Source organism: Vicia villosa, unplaced genomic scaffold (genome assembly GCF_029867415.1).
Source record: "Vicia villosa cultivar HV-30 ecotype Madison, WI unplaced genomic scaffold, Vvil1.0 ctg.000148F_1_1, whole genome shotgun sequence".
Taxonomy (NCBI): Eukaryota; Viridiplantae; Streptophyta; class Magnoliopsida; order Fabales; family Fabaceae; genus Vicia; species Vicia villosa.
In genome coordinates, this window is record NW_026705039.1 from 157,766 (window position 1) to 179,100 (window position 21,335).

General features: G+C 37.1%; 1 protein-coding gene across 1 annotated transcript; it reads right to left on the reverse strand.

The window, feature by feature from the left end:
• Positions 1-8,765: 8,765 nt before the first annotated feature.
• On the reverse strand, positions 8,766-10,242 carry LOC131624673 (EPIDERMAL PATTERNING FACTOR-like protein 6). The gene is made up of 3 exons (XM_058895602.1): positions 10,112-10,242; positions 9,418-9,461; positions 8,766-9,193 (listed from the first exon to the last, which is right to left on the reverse strand). Exons 1-3 carry the CDS (start codon positions 10,218-10,220, stop codon positions 8,900-8,902), a joined length of 447 nt encoding a protein of 148 aa, XP_058751585.1. The 5' UTR covers positions 10,221-10,242; the 3' UTR covers positions 8,766-8,899.
• Positions 10,243-21,335: the final 11,093 nt, after the last annotated feature.

The window sequence follows — 21,335 nt, forward strand, 5'->3', positions numbered from 1 at the left end:
ACGAATTTCTTCAAAGTCCTTACAGGCTGGGGCAAAGCAATATGCATTGGCATTTTATCCTCGTCAGGAGGTGTTCAGTTTAAAGTTCAGGTATGAGCTAAACAACTTAGGAACTTGAGAACCGTCAGGGTTGTCATCCTAAGCAGTTAGAAGCCGGAAGTCCAATACTTGTTGGCATCCTTACAATCAATATGAATATGCAGAACACTTTGAAAGCCAATGCCTGTTTGGTAGTTGTGACATCAACATTCGCTTGACCCCTTAAGCCCACTTCCTGGTGGCACTCTCTCGGAAAATCAATGCATGTTTGATGCTCCGGCCGATACTTGTTTGGTGTTCTAATCACTGTTTGCTTGTTAACTCGTGAATCCATTGCTTGTTTGGAAAGTTTCAAGCTCAGATGTCTGACAATCTGTTTGCTCTTGCATTTGCCCATTGTGGGTGAACATCACTATCCTCTGCCATGTGAGGAACCCCTTAAAGACGTCATGCTCTATCCTGGAGCATTTTTTATCAATTTACCTCGCAGATGCATCCTTTCGAGTGCATCACATCAGCACGTTGGTGGATCTAGCCAAGTGAGAGATTCTCATTCCCCAGCTGAGTGCATTCAAATGAGGTTTTTTGTGTTCCAAGATTCTCATCTCCTCAGCAAAACATATTTCAATGCAATTTTTGTGCTTCAGAAGTCTTGTTCTTCCGGGGGAATGTCTTCTCTCCAGTTGAATCAAGACTGAATGGTATCTGATTCCCCAGCAAGCTCTTAATGAGGTTCCTTGCCCGAGTCCCTCATTCTCCCCAGTAGAGTGTTTCTCTCCCTAACAGATTGATCTGTTTTTCCCAAGAGAGTCATCTTATTCCCCAATGGATTTGTCTTGACAAAAGGTTCTTATGTTGAGTTCCTTATCCCCAGCGGATTTTCTTATCTCCTCAGTGGATCGTTATGTAGAAGTATTCATCTTCCCCACTGAGTCTTTCATCAGCAGAGATTCACATGCATCCTCAGCAGAATCTGTTTCTGTCAAGGATTTCCCCAGTGGAATGCGTCCTACACCAGCAAATGGTACTCCCCATCCGAGTTGTCTCCATGACTTGCCTTTATCTCCACATCCCCAGAGTGTCGAAAATTTGCTTCTCCAGTGAAGTTGTCAGGGTATTCCCCATGCAGTTAATTGGGATGTTCTTATCCCCAAGCAGGATTTATTCCCCAGCCAGAGATTGCATCCAAATTTGATCGTCTCAAGCAGATTTCTGATCCATATTTGTCAGCTCGCAATGGTGACCCTTGGTCACTCATCTTGTCCTCCCCGCAGAGTTCCGTACTCTCTTCAGGACTTCTTCAGCAACTCAGTGCTTCTCCGCTGTTTCCCTAAGCAGCGTCCGAATCATGCATCATTCGCATTGCATTCTCTAAGCGTGTAGCATTTCCATCTTCAGAATACTACTCCATCCAACATTCATACATGCATCATGCATAAGTCATATCATATCTGTTTCTTTCTGCAGGAAAGTTATCAAGATACAAATGCCTCCCAGAGAGCAACTCGCCTAATCATTACAGGCGCTTATCCTGATGTCTAAATCAGAAGAAGTTTGTCTCCCTCTCCCTGACATTGTCAGACCAGATGAAAGGAATGCTTATTCCCGATGTCCCCAGATCGGTTGAAGATATCTGTTCCTATCCTAATATCCAGATTAGTTGAAGGAACCGCCTCCGGATCTCCCGAGATCTTCCGAAGGAGCTAGCCCACTGATGCCTCAGATCAGTTGGAGATATCTCCTGATGATTTACTTCATCAAAAGAGGACTGTCTATTATTCCTGATATCGCCGGGTCAGTTGAAGACACTCCTATTCCCGATGTCCCCAGATCGGTTGAGGATATTTGTTCTTATCCTGAAATTCAGTTCAGTTGAAAGAACCGCCTCCGGATCTCTAAGATCTTCCGAAGGAGCAAGCCCTCTGATGCCTCAGATCAGTCGGAAATATCCATTCCCTGACGATTTAGTTCGTTCAGAAGAAGATATGTCTGCTCAGTCCTGATGTCCCCAGATCAGTTGAAGACAATCTTGATTCCCGATGCCCCCAGATCGGTTGAGGAGGTCCATTTTCTTCCTGATGCCCCCAGATCAGTAGAAGGCACAATCCTGATGTTTCCGATCAGTTGAGGACTTCAACCCACCTGATGATTTATTTTCGTCGGAAGAAGACTTGCTTGCTCAGTCCTGATGTCCCCATATCAGTTGAAAGCATTCTTTAAAATTCCCGATGCCCCCAGATCGGTTGAGGATATCCATTTTCTTCCTGATGTCCCCAGATCAGTAGAAGGCACAATCCTGATGTTTCCGATCAGTTGAGGATATCCATCCACCTGACGATTTATTTTCGCCAGAAGAAGACATGTCTGTTCAGTCCTGATGCCCCCAGATCAGTTGAAGACATTCTTATATCCGATATTCAGATCGGCCAAAGACGTCTATTTCGCTTTGATACACATATCAACCAAAGATGTCGACCTTCTCTTGGTTCCCAGACCAATTGAAGTTTTTCCCTCAGCAATGGGGTTGCCTGTTCCATCTTATCGCAAGTTGGAGCTACTTAATTATCCAGGTCAATTGAAGTTTTTTCTCCCTGCTTGTGGGGTGGTACATTCCTTCTTATTGGAAGATGGAATCTTCTATTGATCAAGAGCGCAAATTTTCGAGTTTATTCTGGTATTCAATCTCCTTCCACCTCAACGGTTCGAAACTTTCGTTTCTCACTCATCAAGTTCAAGAAGTTTGAATAGGGGCAGCTGTTGCACCCCAAAATTTGCCCTCTTCACTGTGCTATAAGTTATGGTAGACGCTTATTTCGTCGGCCAAAAATAAAGAAAAAGTATAAAGAGTTTCTTATGCATGATGTGTGCGATCGTTAATTCAACGGGGATTCATTGGATTTCATAGTGAGTTGTTCTTATGTGCTTCGATTTTTATCTTCATCAAAGGAGTTCTCAAAGCCTTATGGTTATGTTAAAGTCCTCTGTTGAGGGAGTACCTTTGCCAAAACATGATATATGACTTAAGAATTCATTACGATCGATGCATCCTCGCTCTTTCAGATTGTTTGGTTGTTTGAAGTGCAAGTTGCTTAGGGTTTAAATTGAAGACATGTTTTCATTAAGGTGAAGATGTGGATTCATTGGTAATTACTTGATGCTATGTGTTCAAATTGATCAAGAGCATATGTTTGTTCATGATGGCAAGATTCGGCGCATACGAGGGATTTCTTAGAATTCAAGTTACAAGCATAAAAGACATATATCATTCATTCAAATTTCAAGGACATAGTTTTATCAAAATATTCATTACAAAAATGTCTAAAAATATACATTCAAATTCATTGTTCAATTCATCATTATCCATACATTATCCATATTTCCATTCAAAATTCCCTGCAAAATACAATTTGATGTTCATTACAAGAATACAAGAATACCAATTGTCCATTACACAAAATATTCAAATATCTCCATATGCTACAAGAACTTTCAGTGGGACCAAAGTCAAAAACCATCAAAAGATCTAAAAGCCCTTTCACGTGTTCTTCAATTCTTCAATCTTCTCCCATTATCGCTCTTACATCTTCTTCATCATTGAACAAAAAACTCAGAAACGTAACAAACTTCTTCAACACGCTTCAATCTCTAATCTCTTCCTTCAATCTTCAATGGTTCACCTCAGGTTTTGAATCGGAGAAACACGTTTCGAACATCAATCTTCATCTTTCTCTCGATAAACATCCATTCACCGAAGTCTCGAAGACTCTCTCGATTCTCTTCCACTCTACACATTCAGCTTCTTCATCCCTGTAAAATCATCACCTTCACGAAATCATCTTCAATCGTTCATCCTTCGTCGATTCTTCGTCAAAGAAATTCACAACAGAAAAATCTCCATAAACTCACCTTCGATCTTCATCCTCATCTTCATCAAATCTGCAATCAACAACAATAACACGCCTCCATCAATAATCAGTAATCAAATCGCAAAGAAGAAGGAGCCAAAGAACAAAGAGGCGGTTTCTAATACAAACCTGAGTTATCGAAGGAGCTTCGAAGTCACCGGGGAATCCGCCGGCCGGAACTATGAGACGATGAGATTGAATCGGAGAAATTAACGAACAGATGAGAGGTAATTTGAGAGGGAGATTGAGAACGGAGATGTGAAGGAGATTATTGAGCAATTGAATCATAGAGGCGGACGGAGCACTGTGTTCACCGGAGGTTTGATATCGTCGCCGCTTCATTCTCGTGAGAGGGAGAGAGACGTCCAAAACTCCAATAGTCACATTCATGTAACCCTAACTCCCTTTTTGTGTTTAGTCTTGATTAATTAGTATTAATTGAATTTGATTTGATTAATTGCTCTTAATTGATTTAGTTTAACAAAAGTTGATAAACAAGTTGAATAAAAATTGTGATGGACCAGAGATTCTCTTGGGCCTGTACCGAGTCTGTATGCATCTCACCTGAGCCCACGCATCTCACTTTGTTTTTGGCTAGAATCTAGATTTGTAGCAACAAAAAAACAGATGACCTTGGGCCAATTGCTTGGGCCTCAGCGCCTTTCCTTACTCTGTACATCCATTTTCTGTATGAACCCCCCTGTATAGAAAGTTTTCTATTTTAGATTAGTTTTTTACTAGTTTGTTTTCCATCTCTTTTAGTATGATAAATCATTAATATTTTTGTTATATTTTGACATGATAATAGAGAATAAAATCATTGATTTTTGTTAAATTTTTGCATGATAAAAAAAATAATAAAAACATATAGTATTTTGCTTGTTAGAATTTAAATGTTTTGTTATATAGTTTAGTTTTTATCGTTTTTTACCGATTTTACCGTTTCGGTATACCTTTTGACTCGTAAACACTTGCTTTGTTTTTCATAAAACTTGTGTACATATTTGACTAACATTTGAGTGCTATTTTTTATTGTTATCTTACTTTCGCTCTATTTATATTTAAAAAGTGTGTTAATGTCAAATTTCTCATTTCGTTATCCTTTTTCGGTGTAAAGCACCAACGCAATTCCGATTGCGGTTTTTGTTATCTCTAACTTGTGTGCTAGTGTGCAAGGCATTTGGATAATCACCAATCGACGCTCATTGCTTGAGTGTTCCGCTTCATTTGCGAGACACAGTTTCATTCACTCGTGTCGTGTTCTCATCCTGGAGACACGTTTCTATTACTTTATATCTGCTTGTTTGGATTGCTTGTTCCTCTTACAGGTGTATTGTGATTATGCTCGACGCACATGTCGACCCTTGTTTGCTTACATGGTTAATCGGTATGCTGACCATTTGCTTTTGCTTTGCTGGCTCGCTTGCAGGATTCTTAGTTTCCTTTCTCTCTTCGCTACAGTTTACGGATCATCATCCGTTTGGTATTGATCCCGTTTCATTTTATTTTTCTCACACTTTATCGCTTTCTCGCATCATCCTTTAACATGAGAAGTAGGACTTAGACATGCATCTGGCCAAGCCCTCGAAAGAGGCTCTGTTTTTGTTGGTGTGTTTACATTTGTGCTTTGCGGCAGGGAGTCACGGTGTAATAAGTCCTATATGGAACTCCGTTAAGTCCTCATGGAAGGCACGCGGAAAGGGTTAGCAATCAACCCCCGCCTAGTCTCATCGAGTCCGTTCGGTATGAGCACACTACGCGTTGCTCGCTTCCGGACCTGCACAAGATCTTGTTATCGAGTATGTCAGGAAAAGGGTTCATGCAACCGGACCCCCGCACTTCCTATAGCTCGCGTCGCTCGACGTTGACGCTCGGTGTACGCACGCACCGTTTTCCTTTACGATCCGTGACGGCTTGGTTGCTGAGAGGGACTCGCTCCTCTTGTCTATGGCCCGATCATTTTCGCGAGGTCTGATGCTTGGTTGACTTGGGTTGAGCTGCTCCCCTTGGCTATGGCGTGACCGCCTTTCTACCATTCGGCCAGTGTCGTTGGTTTGTTTGCTTTACGAGCGAATCTCGTTTGTGTGCTATTTGTTTGCTTTCGCTTATCCCCGTAGGTTGATAGTTTAGTTTAGACTGATACCCTTTGTATGCTAACATTAGGTAGCAAGCTTTCCCCCTTAGCTTAGGTCTTCCTCATGCATCTTTTAAAACACAAACCACACTCTTTGATTTTCTTTTCTTAAGAACTTGTTATTTCCGCACCATTCCCAAGCGTAAGTCTCCAAAGGTCGAGCAGCGGAGTGTGAATGTAACTTGTTCACCTAAAAGACACAAAACAAACAGAAATTAGTTAGCCGAGCTACGGTACCTCTGATTCCGCAAAACGGATACGTAGGCAGCGGGGTAGGGCCCATGCGAGTAACTATTTCTTTTCCCTACATTTTGCATGCATTTTAGTCCACATTAGCGCAGTTTGCTTACACACCCATAGTTTTAGACACAGGCGTGGATACCATCGAGTACGATGGGCGCGAGGGGTGCTAACACCTTCCCCTCGCGTAACCGACTCCCTTACCTTTTTTTTTCTCTAGTCGTGAGACTGTTGTTTTGTTTTGTTGTTTGCTGGCATTCCCTTGCTTTTCAGGATAAATATGTTAGTGGCGACTTTGTTAATTTTCGCGGGTAGCGACAGCTGCGAGATGACCTTAGCCTAATTGGCGTCAATGTCCCATTAACCTTCTTCACGCAAGTGAATTACGTCGAGTACAAGCCGCCACCTTGACGCCTGAGCCCATCAGGCGAAAGCCTAGTATTAGTCTACGTGACTTCACTAGAGGTGAGTTACCTCATTATGCATTAGCCTACATGGCCGCATAACCCCACCATACCGAGCACGCAAGTGTGTTAACGCCAAGTGAGTAAAAACCCCGTACGACACTCACGAGCACACTGCAACGGTAGCTCAGATGCACACCTTATCGAACAATACACATGAACGGGCTATTCCATTGGACTCCACGGTCCGGGAAGACTCATTGACCACATAGTCGGAGTAGCATCCCAATCTAGCCTTCCGGCCACTTCGATTCAAGCATACAGAAATATGACGCAATGTCAAGGTCACAAACAATACAATCAATCCAATCGTTTAACCAAAACGACGGTGTCCTCATATATTCATGTATAGCACATAATGACATAACACATCAGTTAAGGATGATGAAGTAAATTCAGTCTAACTATACATAATCCACATGTTATCAGCGTCGCACTTAACTGAAGGTGCGTCAGATATATCAAAAAAATAATATTTAGAAACCAATGCTAATTTTCCTAGATAGTACACTTTATTAGCTTTCTAACGGTATATGGTACGCGTCAAACGGGTACACGAGACGGGAGTTACGAATTTCCAAGGATTGCTGATTTTTCCTTTCCCACTCAGTGTAACCGGTTACACCAGAACCCGTAACCGATTACGGACACGCAAAATGCCCAAATTTCCCAGTTTTCAACAGCGTAACTGGTTACACCAAGACCGTAACTGGTTACACTGCACCAGAACCATTTTTCTACATTTTTAAGGTTCCTAAGACAGTCCCAAAATGCTTCTAAGTTTGTTTCCTGCATTACTAACAACATCCCAACGAATTTAAAACATGTAAATACATTTAGGAACATCAGAATGCAAGGATTATATCACAACAAACACAGTTAGCATCATTGATTCATGGTTTACTCACAATCCCTAAACCCCAATTAAATCCCCACATGCAAAACCCCATGGATACTAACTAGGGACTCACCTTAGAGATGAAGAAGATGATGATGAGGCTGAAAGCAAGATGAAGGTTATGGTAGAATCAAATCTTGGACAGAATCTGTTGCATGCAAGTCGGGAGCTTTGGACCAAGTTTGGAACTTTTCTCCTCTTCCTCTCCCTTTCCACGTTTTCCTTCTTCTTCTACTACTAAAATTCTGGTTTTTGTTTTAAAAGGTTAGTGACATGGATCCAAACAATGCCCTAACTTTTATTTAAGAGAGAAAATACTATAATTCCCTTGACACACATACATTTAGTTTTATTTCCCAAATATATGGATCCAAACAATGACCAAGATCAACAGTAATTCTTTGCCCTGTGTCATCTTCCTCAACCATGTTGGCCCATGATTTTCTTAGGAAACTCATATCTTGAGACTGAGTCTGGTTATCAGAGTAATCTTGCCCCCGATCCTCCGGATGAAACTGAGTAGCATCAACAAACTCAACGTCCTGGGAACTAGAAATACTTATAGAGTCATTATCCTTTTCAATAGTGTTCAGAGAATCAAACATGTTTTCAGTTCTAACTTCCCAGACAGACTCCACATGTGTTACGGCGCTTTGGAAGTTTGTCCCTCATGCTGAGGAACAACTTGATAAGGTGCTTCTTTAATAGCCATTGGATTTTAAATAAATCAAAGTTGTAAATTAGTGTAACTAATTAGTGTAATTTGATCCCTCCTTATATATATATATATATATATATATATATATATATATATATATATATATATATATATATATATATATATATATATATATATATATATATATATATATATATATCACCTACTATGCTTAACCAATTAAACAATTCATGATGTGTTCTATCTATTTTATAATGATTAAAGTCTCATTCAAAGAGGATCTCTATAAGAAAAAGATATTAGTAATTTATTACAAAAATAAGCGGGTGGCAAACTTTTTTCAAAGATTCTAACTTGCATGATCATCATCAATCATTCATTAAAAATCAAATTTTAGTTACATGCATCACAAGTTTTATTAGCAAGAGTTCTGTATTATTTATTTTAATAAAAGATAAAATTATACATAATGATAATTATTATTTGGGTGGAACGCATTTACATTCCCATACTTCCGGTTTGGACTCCTGCAAAATATAATTATTTTTTGGGTGGAAAGCATTTACATTCCCATACTTCCGGTTTGGACTCTTGCAAAATACGATTATTTTTTCGCTGGAACGCATTTACATTCCCATACTTCAGGTTTGGAGGTGGGTTTGGTAGGTGTGGCACTGGTCTTGTGACAGCTCTGCATGGAACACACTTGTTACAATGGCCAGTACAATTTTTAGGTGTTGACGTTGTTTCAATTAAAACCTTTCTTGACAACAAATCCTTAATTTCTTCTACTTTTGTTTGAGACACAAACTTTTCATCAGATTCTTCAATATGCTGAAAAAAATTTAACAATTAATAAGACATATAATTATCATTTTTTATTAACTATACTTTCATACGGTAATAGAAGTGAAGTTTTTATTCGTCAATCTTAATAGTTTACTATGGTTTAATAATTTTTTTAACTTGATAAAATATCAAATAATAATATAATTAATAAATATTAAAAATAAATAAATATATTGTGAAATAGCAGTAATGAGGATGATGGGTCATACCTGAATATCTATCTCATATTTGGGAACCAAGGGACGCCTGACTTCTAAAATAAAAAATATTAGAAGAGGTTAATTAAATTAAGATGCAATATATTTATATATAAAGTTTTACTCATTCGGTGCATCATAAACATTAGTATTTTATATTTGATTAAAATAAAAATCTAACGTTTACGATTAATAACAAATAATATAAAATATTTTTACATTATTAATACATATCAACTTAATTCAAATAATAATAAATAATAAAATGTATTATTAATTCTTAAAATAAGAACTTAATATGAAAATATTTTAATTTTATGTATTGGACTCCCTAAATGTTATTTTAAAAATAAGTAAAAATATATTTTAAAAAAACTAGTGATTATGATTAAATAACAATATAAAATATATTTATATTCTCAAGATGAATTTAATTTATGAAATTAATTAATATGCAATGTCACTTTAAATTTTCTCACACAATTAGGGTATTACAACCACTCTTATAAAATATTTTAGATGTGATTAAAGCAAAAGTCAAACAATTAAAAAAATATAATTGTAATGATTAATTGACGGTATAAATTTGCTTATATATGTCACTGTATATCAATTAAATTTAATAATTTATGTAAAAATAATATTTAATTAAAAAATGTGTTATTAGTTAAGAAGAATTGGAGAAGTAATATCAAAGAAATAATACCTCTAGATGTAATGGATGAGGCAATCATAGAATTAAAGATCACTGACAGTAAGAAAAATGACACAAAACAAAATTGGATTTTGTTCATTAACATTGTAATACTTCTCATCCTAATTGTAAAAAGTATTAAACTCCACTCTTTTCTTTTGTTGCTGAAAAAGAAGGAATCCCTACACTTATATTTATATGTGATAACATTATATAAAATATTATTTTTATGAACATACCTCGTACCTATACAATATGAAATGATATTGACTAAGAAATTTTTTATTTCACTTTTAAGGAAATATTGACTACAACATTCTTTCAATAAAATTTTTATTTTAAAATTAAGAAGAGTTTAATATTAGGATAACAATAAATCATTTATCTTTAAGGTAACTTAATTTATAAAATAATAACCTGATATTTAATAAAATATAAGTAAAAATAAATTTTTTAATTGATAAATTTTTTCCAAAAAAAAAAAATTAAAATTAGATTACATAAAAGTTAACCTTTTATTAAAGATTTCAAGAATATGAGTGAATATTAAATTTATTTTTATATAAAATAATTTTATTAAAAGTGATTTTATTTTAAGTAATTTTATTTAAAGTAATTTTATTGAACTTTATAAACTTTAATTTAATTAATATTAAATTTAACTTTTTTTATTTAAAGTAATAAAAATAGTTTCTTCTTATTTTTAAACTGATTATAATTTCTTTTATTTATTATTTATTTATTTTTAATTATGTTATGTTTTATTTATTGAAAAAAGGAAATTGATACATTTCTAAATAGAGTACATAATAATATAAAAAAAATATGGTAATAATAGTTATACATAATAATTTTATTGTGAATAAAAAAATATAAAATTTATTTGAAAATGTCTAAAAATAATAGAAAACTTATCGGTTTTCTTTTTCATTATATATCTTTCTTCTTCTTTTTTTCGATTTACAACATAAATGAAATGCATTTATTCTTATTATTTGATTTTTTTTCTACTTGTTTTTATTAGGGGTGTTCAAAATCAAACCAACTCAATAGAAAATCGCAAACCAAACCAAATCAAATCGAAACCGCAAAAAACCGCATTTGGTTCGGATTAGTTTGGGTTATTTTTTAACAAAACCGCACGGTTCAGTTCGGTTTGCGGTTTGTATTTTATAAACCGAACCAAGCCAAATCAAACCGCATTATGTTATAACATAACTTTTACTTAACTCACATCCAACCCAAACTTAAATCTATTATACCTTAGTCTTATGATTACGAATAATTTTCTCATCCTTACATATATTTTAGTCTCAATCTTCTCGAATCTCTAATAACATTATCGCACCTTCTTTGCAACATACATCTTCACTCTTCTTCTATAATCTCTACTCTCTTATATTCTTTCTTTTTCACCTTCTCATTTTAATAATTTTTATATTGTTTTATGCTATTATTTTATGTTTAATATTCCACTTTTGTCTAATTTAATTTTTACATATTAAATTAAAAATTGTTGTAAAAATATGAGGAGTTTTGTTGTTATTTGATAGTGTATGAATGTCTAAATACAAAATTATGTTGTCATCTATATGTATATGTACGGCTCAATAAAATATTAGTAAAAAACCGAACCGACCGAACCGCATTAGTTTTGTTTGGATTTTTTAAAAAGAAAACCGAACCAAACCAAACCGCACGAAATTTTGGAAGTCTGCAATAGGACCAGCAGCAGGCAGAAATATTTCTTTGTGCTCATGGCAGCCCAAAATGACATTGAAATCACCGATAAAACACCAAGGTATAGCAGGATCTAATATAGTTTCCAATCTGTTCCATAAGTTTCTTCTAGTAACATGACAAGTAGAAGCATAAACAACAGCAAAACCAAGGCTATGATTCATGTGGTTGAGAGTAAAAGCAACATGTTGATCGTCAAGGCCGCTGATGTTGGGGTTTAACTCCTTATTACAAATGCACCATAAGCTAGCAGGGAGTTTATGTAACAGCCCGAGCCTTCGGCGTTCCCGACACTATTACCTCACGAACTTCTTTACCCCCCTCACTAGTAGAGTTTTTGCCTTTCGTGGGAACCAAACCCTGTACCTTGGGGTTCAAGTACATGTTCATTCCATTCCTACTACCAATTGAGCTACTCAAATTGTAGTGGGAATGGAATGAACATGTACTTGAACCCCAGGGTACAGGGTTCGATTCCCACGAAAGGTAAAAACTCTACTAGTGAGGGGGGTAGAGAAGTTCGTGAGGTAATAGTGCTGGGAACGCCGAAGGCTCGGGATGTTACATAAAAAGGCGCCTTTTTAATGTAACACCCTGGATTTCCACTTACCCCGCGGGGCTTCTGGCCTACCAAGCATGTCACTAGCTTAATTAATACTCCCCTTAGGTCCGCTTACCGGCTGCCCAGGAAATATTGTTTTTGCCTCCCGCAGGAATCGAACCACGTACCTAGGGGTTAAGTACGTATTCATAGCAATTCCTGGAGTATTTATGGAGTACATGAACCGCATTTTCCATGAGTATCTGGATCGTTTTTTGGTGGTGTTCATTGATGACATTTTGATTTACTCTAAATCAGAATCAGATCATGCTGAGCATTTGAAGTTGGCAATGCAAGTCTTGAAAGAGAAGAAGTTGTATGCTAAGTTGTCCAAGTGTGAGTTTTGGTTGAAAGAGGTTAGTTTTTTGGGGCATGTCATCTCAAGTGATGGTATTGTCGTGGATCCGTCTAAAGTTGATGTCATGTTGAGATGGGAAACTCCTAAGTCGGCTACCGAGGTTCGAAGCTTTTTGGGATTAGCCGGTTATTATAGAAGGTTCATTGAAGGTTTCTCTAAGTTAGCCCTTCCGTTGACTAAGTTGACTTGTAAGGGTAAATCTTTCGTATGGGGTGTTTCTAGTGAAGAGAGCTTTGTTGAGTTGAAGAAAAGGTTGACGTCGGCACCGATTTTGATATTGCCTAATCTGGAAGAATCGTTCATGGTCTATTGTAATGCTTCTAAGATGGGTTTAGGAGGTGTGCTCATGCAAAATGGTAAAGTTGTTGCTTATGCATCGAGACAGTTGAGAGTTCATGAGAAGAACTATCCTACACATGATTTGGAACGTGTTGTTGTAGTGTTCGTGTTGAAGATTTGGAGACATTATCTTTATGGTTCTAGATTTGAAGTCTTTAGCGACCATAAGAGCTTAAAGTATTTGTTTGATCAGAAAGAATTGAATATGAGACAACGAAGGTGGTTAGAACTGTTGAAAGATTATGATTTTGGTTTGAATTATCATCCAGGAAAGGCTAATGTTGTTGCCGATGCTTTGATTCGCAAGACTTTGCATATGTCGGAAATGATGGTTAAGGAGTTAGAATTAATTGGGCAATTTCGAGATAAGAGTTTGGTATGTGAAGTGACCCCTAAGAGTGTTCGATTGGGTATGTTGAAGATTAACAATGATTTTCTGGATAGTGTCAGAGAAGCCCAGAAGTTGGATGTGAAATTGGTTGATTCGATGATTGGAGTCGATCAAGCTGAGAATGGTGATTTCAAGTTAGACGTGCACGGTGTGTTTAGGTTCCGTGATCGGATTTGTATTTCTGATGATGTAGATTTGAAAATATCTATTCTTGAGGAAGGTCATAGGAGTAATCTGAGTATTCATCCCGAGGCTACGAAGATGTACCAAGATTTGAAGAATTTGTTTTGGTGGCCTGGAATGAAGTGTGACATAGCTCAGTTTGTGTATGCATGTTTGACTTGTCAGAAGTCGAAGGCTGAACATCAGAAGCCTGCTGGCTTAATGCAACCGTTAGAAGTTCCTGAATGGAAATGGGATAGTATTTCCATGGATTTTGTGACAAGTTTGTCGAATACCGTGAGAGGACATGATTCGATATGGGTGATTGTTGATAGGCTTACAAAGTCGGCTCATTTCATACCTATTAACATCACTTACCCGGTTTCGAAGTTGGCGGAAACTTATGTCCGTGTGATTGTGAAGTTGCATGGTGTTCCTTTGTGTATTGTTTCGGATAGAGATCCGAGGTTCACTTCAGATTTTTGGAAGAGTTTGCAAGAGGCGTTGGGTTCTAAGTTGAGGTTGAGTTCGGCGTATCAACCTCAGACCGATGGTCAAACGGAGAGAACGATTCAATCTTTGGAGGATTTGTTGAGATCTTGTGTTCTTGAGCAGGGACGTACGTGGGATACTTATCTTCCATTGATCGAGTTCACATACAACAATAGTTACCATTCGAGTATTGGAATGGAACCTTTTGAGGCGTTGTATGGTCGGAGATGTAGGACTCCGTTGTGTTGGCATGAATCTGGCGAGAGTGTAGTACTTGGACCTGAGATTGTACGAGAAACTACCGAGAAGGTTAAGTTGATTCGGGAGAAGAAGAAGGCTTCTCAGAGTAGGCAGAAGAGTTACCATGATAAGAGGAGGAAGGATTTGGAATTCCAAGTTGGTGATCATGTATTTTAAGAGTTACGCCAACGACTGGTGTGGGAAGAGCCTTGAAGTCGAAGAAGCTAACTCCTCGTTTTATTGGACCATATCAGATTTCCGAGAGAGTTGGTAATGTGGCGTATAGAGTGGCCTTACCGCCTAATCTTTCGAATTTGAGTTACGTGTTTCATGTGTCGCAACTTCGGAAGTATGTTTCAGATCCTTCGCATGTGATTCATATGGACGATGTGCAAGTGCGGGATAATCTCACGGTGGAGACTATGCCTATAAGGATTGAGGATCGTGAGACGAAGACGCTTAGAGGCAAAGAGATTGCTTTGGTGAAGGTCGTTTGGTCGGGTGCTACCGGTGAAAGTTTGACGTGGGAGTTGGAGAGCAAGATGCACGAGTCGTATCCTGAGCTGTTTGTTTGAGGTAATTTTCGAGGACGAAAATATTCTAAGTGGGGGAGAGTTGTAACGCCCGTTTTTAGTTTGCGTGTTTTATTTAATTATGTCGTGTTATGATATGTGTTTTGTTTTAATAAATTATGTGTTAATTGAGTGCTTGTGCGATATTGGCGTTATTTGTGGGGTTTTATCATAAATAATATAAGTTAATAAATTAGGAGAGTTATTGGGCTTAAGGTAGCATTAGTAAGTGTAGGGTGTGATTTAAGGCCCATTAGTAACGAGAAATATAGTAAGTTAAACAAAACAAGGATTTTAGGGGTTTTAGACTTAGAAGCTCGCTTTGACAAAGTTGTGAAAGAAGAGAAGAGAAGAGTAGAGTGAAGAGAAAGGGGGAATCTCAATATTGAAGCTAGAGTTGTCTTCAATCCAAACCTAAGGTAAGGGTGGGATTCTTTCATGCTAAAGGGATGTATGATGATGTTTTGGGTGGTATTTGATTGTATGTTTGTATCCATGGAAGTTGTGTGTAGAGATGTTAGGGTTTATGAACAAATGCATGAATTTATGATTTGAAATGTGTTTTAATTGATGTTTGATGATGTTATGATGTTAGAAGATCCATAATATGTGTTATATTTGTGGTTATAACATGTATTCTATTGTTGTTCGTGATGGTTGGTGTTTTCCAACTTGATTGGGTTGAGTTTAGGGGATTTGGGATGGGATTCGTATGCTGTTTTCTGTGTTTGGGATTTTCTGAAAATCGCCAGTTCGCGCCGCAAACTGCTTGGCAGAAACTCAGGAATATTTAATTCGCTCAGTTCGCGCCGCGAACTTTATTGGCGCTGGGAACTACTTGGCAGAAACTCAAGAATATTTGATTCACTCAGTTCGCGCCGCGAACTTTGTTGGCGCCGCGAACCCTGTTTTACAGAACTTTTTCCAAACTTTGAAATGATGTAACTTTTGAACCGTAACTCCTTTTCAAGTGCCGTTTGGACCTACGTGAAGCCCTAATTGATATTTTTCCATTGAATATGCTTAGTATAACTTTGAAAACTCTTGGAATCTAACTTTAATTGGATTTTGTTGACATTGGAGATCCGGAATTGATTATGTCGTTTAAGTTGATCATGTCGTTTACGTAGATTATGTTGTTCGAGTCGATTATGTCGTTAAGTGTGATTGTGAATATGCATCATTGAGTCACATTCATTGCATTGTTTGAGACGGCCCTTGTGGCAAATGTTTGAGATGGCCCTTGTGGCATATGTTTGAGACGGCACAATGGCAATTGTTTGAGACGGGAGTTTTACTCCAATGGTACCACATGCATTTGCATTGTTTGAGTTGCATAAGTAAAGTCGTATGACGAGTCGTAGTTGAATATTTGTGTGTGCATAACATGAATGTTATCTTGTGTAGATTTGATGGTTGTTTCGTTGAGCATATGTGATAATCGACTAGGTATGCCTCAATAGAGATTGATATTATTGTTGTCGGTAAGATGTTGAATGATGTGAATAGTAGTAAGTGATATACGTTGAGAAGTGGTGACCAATGTATGATTATTTATCCGCTTTGAATATTATCATACACTTCTTTATAATGAATGATATCTCACCCCTTCTGTTTGAATGTTACCCTCCATTGGTAACGTGCAGGTAATGACGCGGAGAAGTCGTGTACCTATAGCTCGAGTCGGTGTGTGTCGATGCTCTGATATGTAGCACTCGGGGAACGTTGGATTACTTGTTTATGTTTTGGCTTCTTGTGTTTATCCTTGTTAAACTTTGTCCTTATGTTATGTTGAGACTTGTTAGATGTATCATGTCGTGTTTGGTCGTGATATTATGAGTTGTATTATTGTTGACATATAATTTTTCCGTTGCGATGCAAGTACTTAATTGGCTGACAACGATTAATGATTTCGATATTGTTCTCCTACGTGTGTGTTATGTATCTAAGTAATTGAGCATGATATACGTATGTGATTTTGTTGTTTAAAATGTGACGCTCTGAATCATTATGTTCTATTCGCTTGAAATTTTGTACTCTGATATTCCTGTTGATCGCGGGGTAGATTTGGGGTGTTACATTAGTGGTATCAGAGCCAGACCTCTCCCAGTACGATGTGGTTCGAGGACGAACCATGCGGAAGCTGGTGGGCATGTAACACCCGAGGCCGAATAAGGCGAGGGGTGGTTGCACCGCATGGAACACCTGAGGCCGAAGATGGCAAGGGTGGTCGCCACATCGGAATGGGAGGGATCCCGATGCTGTGCAGGTATGGGACTACATGGTTGAAAGGAATCTTATAAGGATTGATGAGTACTACCTGTACCAACAAGATGCATCTTCTTTTCGGTAGCTCATTCCATAAGAACTCCACAGTTAAGCGTGCTTGGCTTGGAGTAGTATTGGGATGGGTGACCTTCTGGGAAGTTTCTCAGAATGCATGCGAGTGAGGTCAAAGCATGCTGAAAAGACCCGTGTTGGTTTGTGGGGTCAGTCGATCATCCCGAAAGCAGTCTGGGGCATTACAGTTGCCCTCTATCGTTGAAGGCAAAAAATTTCAAATTTAGTCTGTCCAACCAAGTGGCAAGGAATTTCTCAAAGTGCATCCAAGGCTCTGCTAAAAGAAGAAGATCAGGTTTTAAAGAAAGAATGAACCTCTTTAGAGCCAGTTTTGATAGGGTGTTGGCCACACCCCTAATTTTCCAGAAAAAACACTTCATTGGATCCTCCTAGAAGGACCAACCTTGATCTGGTTGCATAGGCTTTCTTTTTCTTGCTAGATTTTGGAGTGATCACTTTAAAATTTGAGTTATTTTGGTCCTGACCAAGATCAACAGTAATTCTTTGCCCTGTGTCATCTTCCTCAACCATGTTGGCCCATGATTTTCTTAGGAAATTCATGTCTTGAGACTGAGTGTGGTTATCAGAGTAATCTTGCCCCGATCCTCCAGATGAAACTGAGTAGCATCAACAAACTCAAAGTCCTGGGAACTAGAAATACTTATAGAGTCATTATCCTTTTCAATAGTGTTTAGAGAGTCAAACATGTTTTCAGTTCTAACTTGCCAGACAGTGTGTTACGACGCTTTGGAAGTTTGTCCCTCATGCTGAGGAACAACTTGATAAGGTGCTTCTTTAATAACCATCAGATTTTAAATAAATCAACATTTTAAATGAGTGTAATAATTAGTGTAACTAATTAGTGTAATTTGATCCCTCCTTATATATATATATATATATATATATATATATATATATATATATATATATATATATATATATATATATATATATATATATATATATATATATATATCTCCTATTATGCTTAACCAATTCAAATCCTTAAACAATTCATGACGTGTTCTATCTATTTTATAATGATTAAAGTCTCATTCTAATAGGATCTCTATAAGAAAAAGATATTAGTAATTTAGTACAAAAATAAGCGGGTTGCAAACTTTTTTCAAAGATTCTAACTTGCATGATCATCATCAATCATTCAATAAAAATCAAATTTTAGTTACATGCATCACAAGTTTTATTAGCAAGAGTTCTGTATTATTTATTTCGATAAAAGATAAAATTATACATAATGATAATTATTATTTGGGTGGAATGCATTTACATTCCCATACTTCCGGTTTGGACTCCTGCAAAATATAATTATTTATTGGGTGGAAAGCATTTACATTCCCATACTTCCGGTTTGGACTCTTGCAAAATACGATTATTTTTTCGGTGGAACGCATTTACATTCCCATACTTCAGGTTTGGAGGTGGGTTTGGTAGGTGTGGCACTGGTCTTGTGACAGCTCTGGATGGAACACACTTGTTACAATGGCCAGTGCAATTTTTAGGTGTTGACGCCGTTTCAATTAAAGCCTTTCTTGACAACAAATTCTTAATTTCTTCTACTTTTGTTTGAGACACAAACTTTTCATCAGATTCTTCAATATGCTGAAAAAAATTTAACAATTAATAAGACATATAATTATCATTTTTTATTAAATATACTTTCACACGGTAATAGAAGTGAAGTTTTTATTCGTCAATCTTAATAGTTTACTATGGTTTAATAATTTTTTTAACTTGATAAAATATCAAATAATAATATAATTAATAAATATTATAAATAAATAAATATATTGTGAAATAGCAGTAATGAGGATGATGGGTCATACCTGAATATCTATCTCATATTTGGGAACCAAGGGACGCCTGACTTCTAAAATAAAAAAGATTAGAAGAGGTTAATTAAATTAAGATGCAATATATTTATATATAAAGTTTTACTCATTCGGTGCATAATAAACATTAGTATTTTATATTTGATTTAAATAAAAATCTGACGTTTACGATTAATGACATTGAAATCACCGATAGAACACCAAGGTATAGCAGGATCTAACATAGTTTCCAATCTGTTCCATAAGTTTCTTCTAGTAACATGACAAGTAGAAGCATAAACAACAGCAAAACCAAGGCTATGATTCATGTGGTTGAGAGTAAAAGCAACATGTTGATCGTCAAGGTCGCTGATGTTGGGGTTTAACTCCTTATTACAAATGCACCATAAGCTAGCAGGGAGTTGTCCTCTAACGTTGAAGGTAAAAAATTTCAAATTTAGTCTGTCCAACCAAGTGGCAAGGAATTTCTCAAAGTGCATCCAAGGCTCTGCTAAAAGAAGAAGATTAGGTTTTAAAGAAAGAATGAACCTCTTTAGAGCCTGTTTTGATAGGGTGTTGGCCACACCCCTAATTTTCCAGAAAAAACACTTCATTTGATCCTCCTAGAAGGACCAACCTTGATCTGGTTGCATAGGCTTTCATTTTCTTGCTAGATTTTGGAGTGATCTGTAACACCCCACACATATATGTCTAGAATAATATGCATAAAGTATTAAATATGGTTCATAAGACAACAATCACATAATGTTTGCAGCGGAATAGAAGTACACGAATACATAAGCCGAATGTATCATGGCCAAAATATAAGTACATCATAATAGTACATGTCCAAAATACAAGAACTAGTGAGCACGATAAGGAACTAAAAGAAATATCCAAGCATCGCTAAAAGATCTAATCCATCTTTCCCTTACCACGCAAGTGTGTTAACGCCAAGTGAGTAAAAACCCCGTACGACACCCACGAGCACACTGCAACGGTAGCTCAGATGCACACCTTATCGAACAATACACATGAACGGGCTATTCCATTGGACTGCACGGTCCGGGAAGACTCATTGACCACATAGTCGGAGTAGCATCCCAATCTAGCCTTCCGGCCACTTCGATTCAAGCATACAGAAATATGACACAATGTCAAGGTCACAAACAATACAATCAATCCAATCGTTTAACCAAAACGACGGTGTCCTCATATATTCATGTATAGCACATAATGACATAACACATCAGTTAAGGATGATGAAGTAAATTCAGTCTAACTATACATAATCCACATGTTATCAGTGTCGCACTTAACTGAAGGTGCGTCAGATATATCAAAAAAATAATATTTAGACACCAAGGCTAATTTTCCTAGATAGTACACTTTATTAGCTTTCTAACAGTATATGGTACGCGTCAAACGGGTACACGAGACGGGAGTTACGAATTTCCAAGGATTGCTGATTTTTCCTTTCCCACTCAGTGTAACCGGTTACACCAGAACCCGTAACCGATTACGGACACGCAAAATGCCCAAATTTCCCAGTTTTCAACAGCGTAACCGGTTACACCAAGACCGTAACTGGTTACACTGCACCACAACCATTTTTCTGCATTTTTAAGGTTCCTAAGACAGTCCCAAAATGCTTCTAAGTTTGTTTCCTGCATTACTAACAACATCCCAACGAATTTAAAACATGTAAATACATTTAGGAACATCAGAATGCAAGGATTATATCACAACAAACACAGTTAGCATCATTGATTCATGGTTTACTCACAATCCCTAAACCCCAATTAAATCCCCACATGCAAAACCCCATGGATACTAACTAGGGACTCACCTTAGAGATGAAGAAGATGATGATGAGGCTGAAAGCAAGATGAAGGTTATGGTAGAATCAAATCTTGGACAGAATCTGTTGCATGCAAGTAGGGAGCTTTGGACCAAGTTTGGAACTTTTCTCCTCTTCCTCTCCCTTTCCACGTTCTCCTTCTTCTTCTACTACTAAAATTCTGGTTTTTGTTTTAAAAGGTTTGTGACATGGATCCAAACAATGCCCTAACTTTTATTTAAGAGAGAAAATACTATAATTCCCTTGACACACATACATTTAGTTTTATTTCCCAATATCACCAAATATATGTTTTACATTAATATAACTCC

Bases quoted from the DNA above. Each gene is read 5' to 3' on its own strand.
- LOC131624673 (XM_058895602.1), bottom strand. From the start codon at position 10,220: ATGAGAAGTATTACAATGTTAATGAACAAAATCCAATTTTGTTTTGTG. The intron at 9,462-10,111 runs GTATTATTTCTT...TTTTTATTTTAG, and splicing joins CTCATCCATTACATCTAGAG to AAGTCAGGCGTCCCTTGGTT. The intron at 9,194-9,417 runs GTATGACCCATC...AATTTTTTTCAG, and splicing joins AATATGAGATAGATATTCAG to CATATTGAAGAATCTGATGA.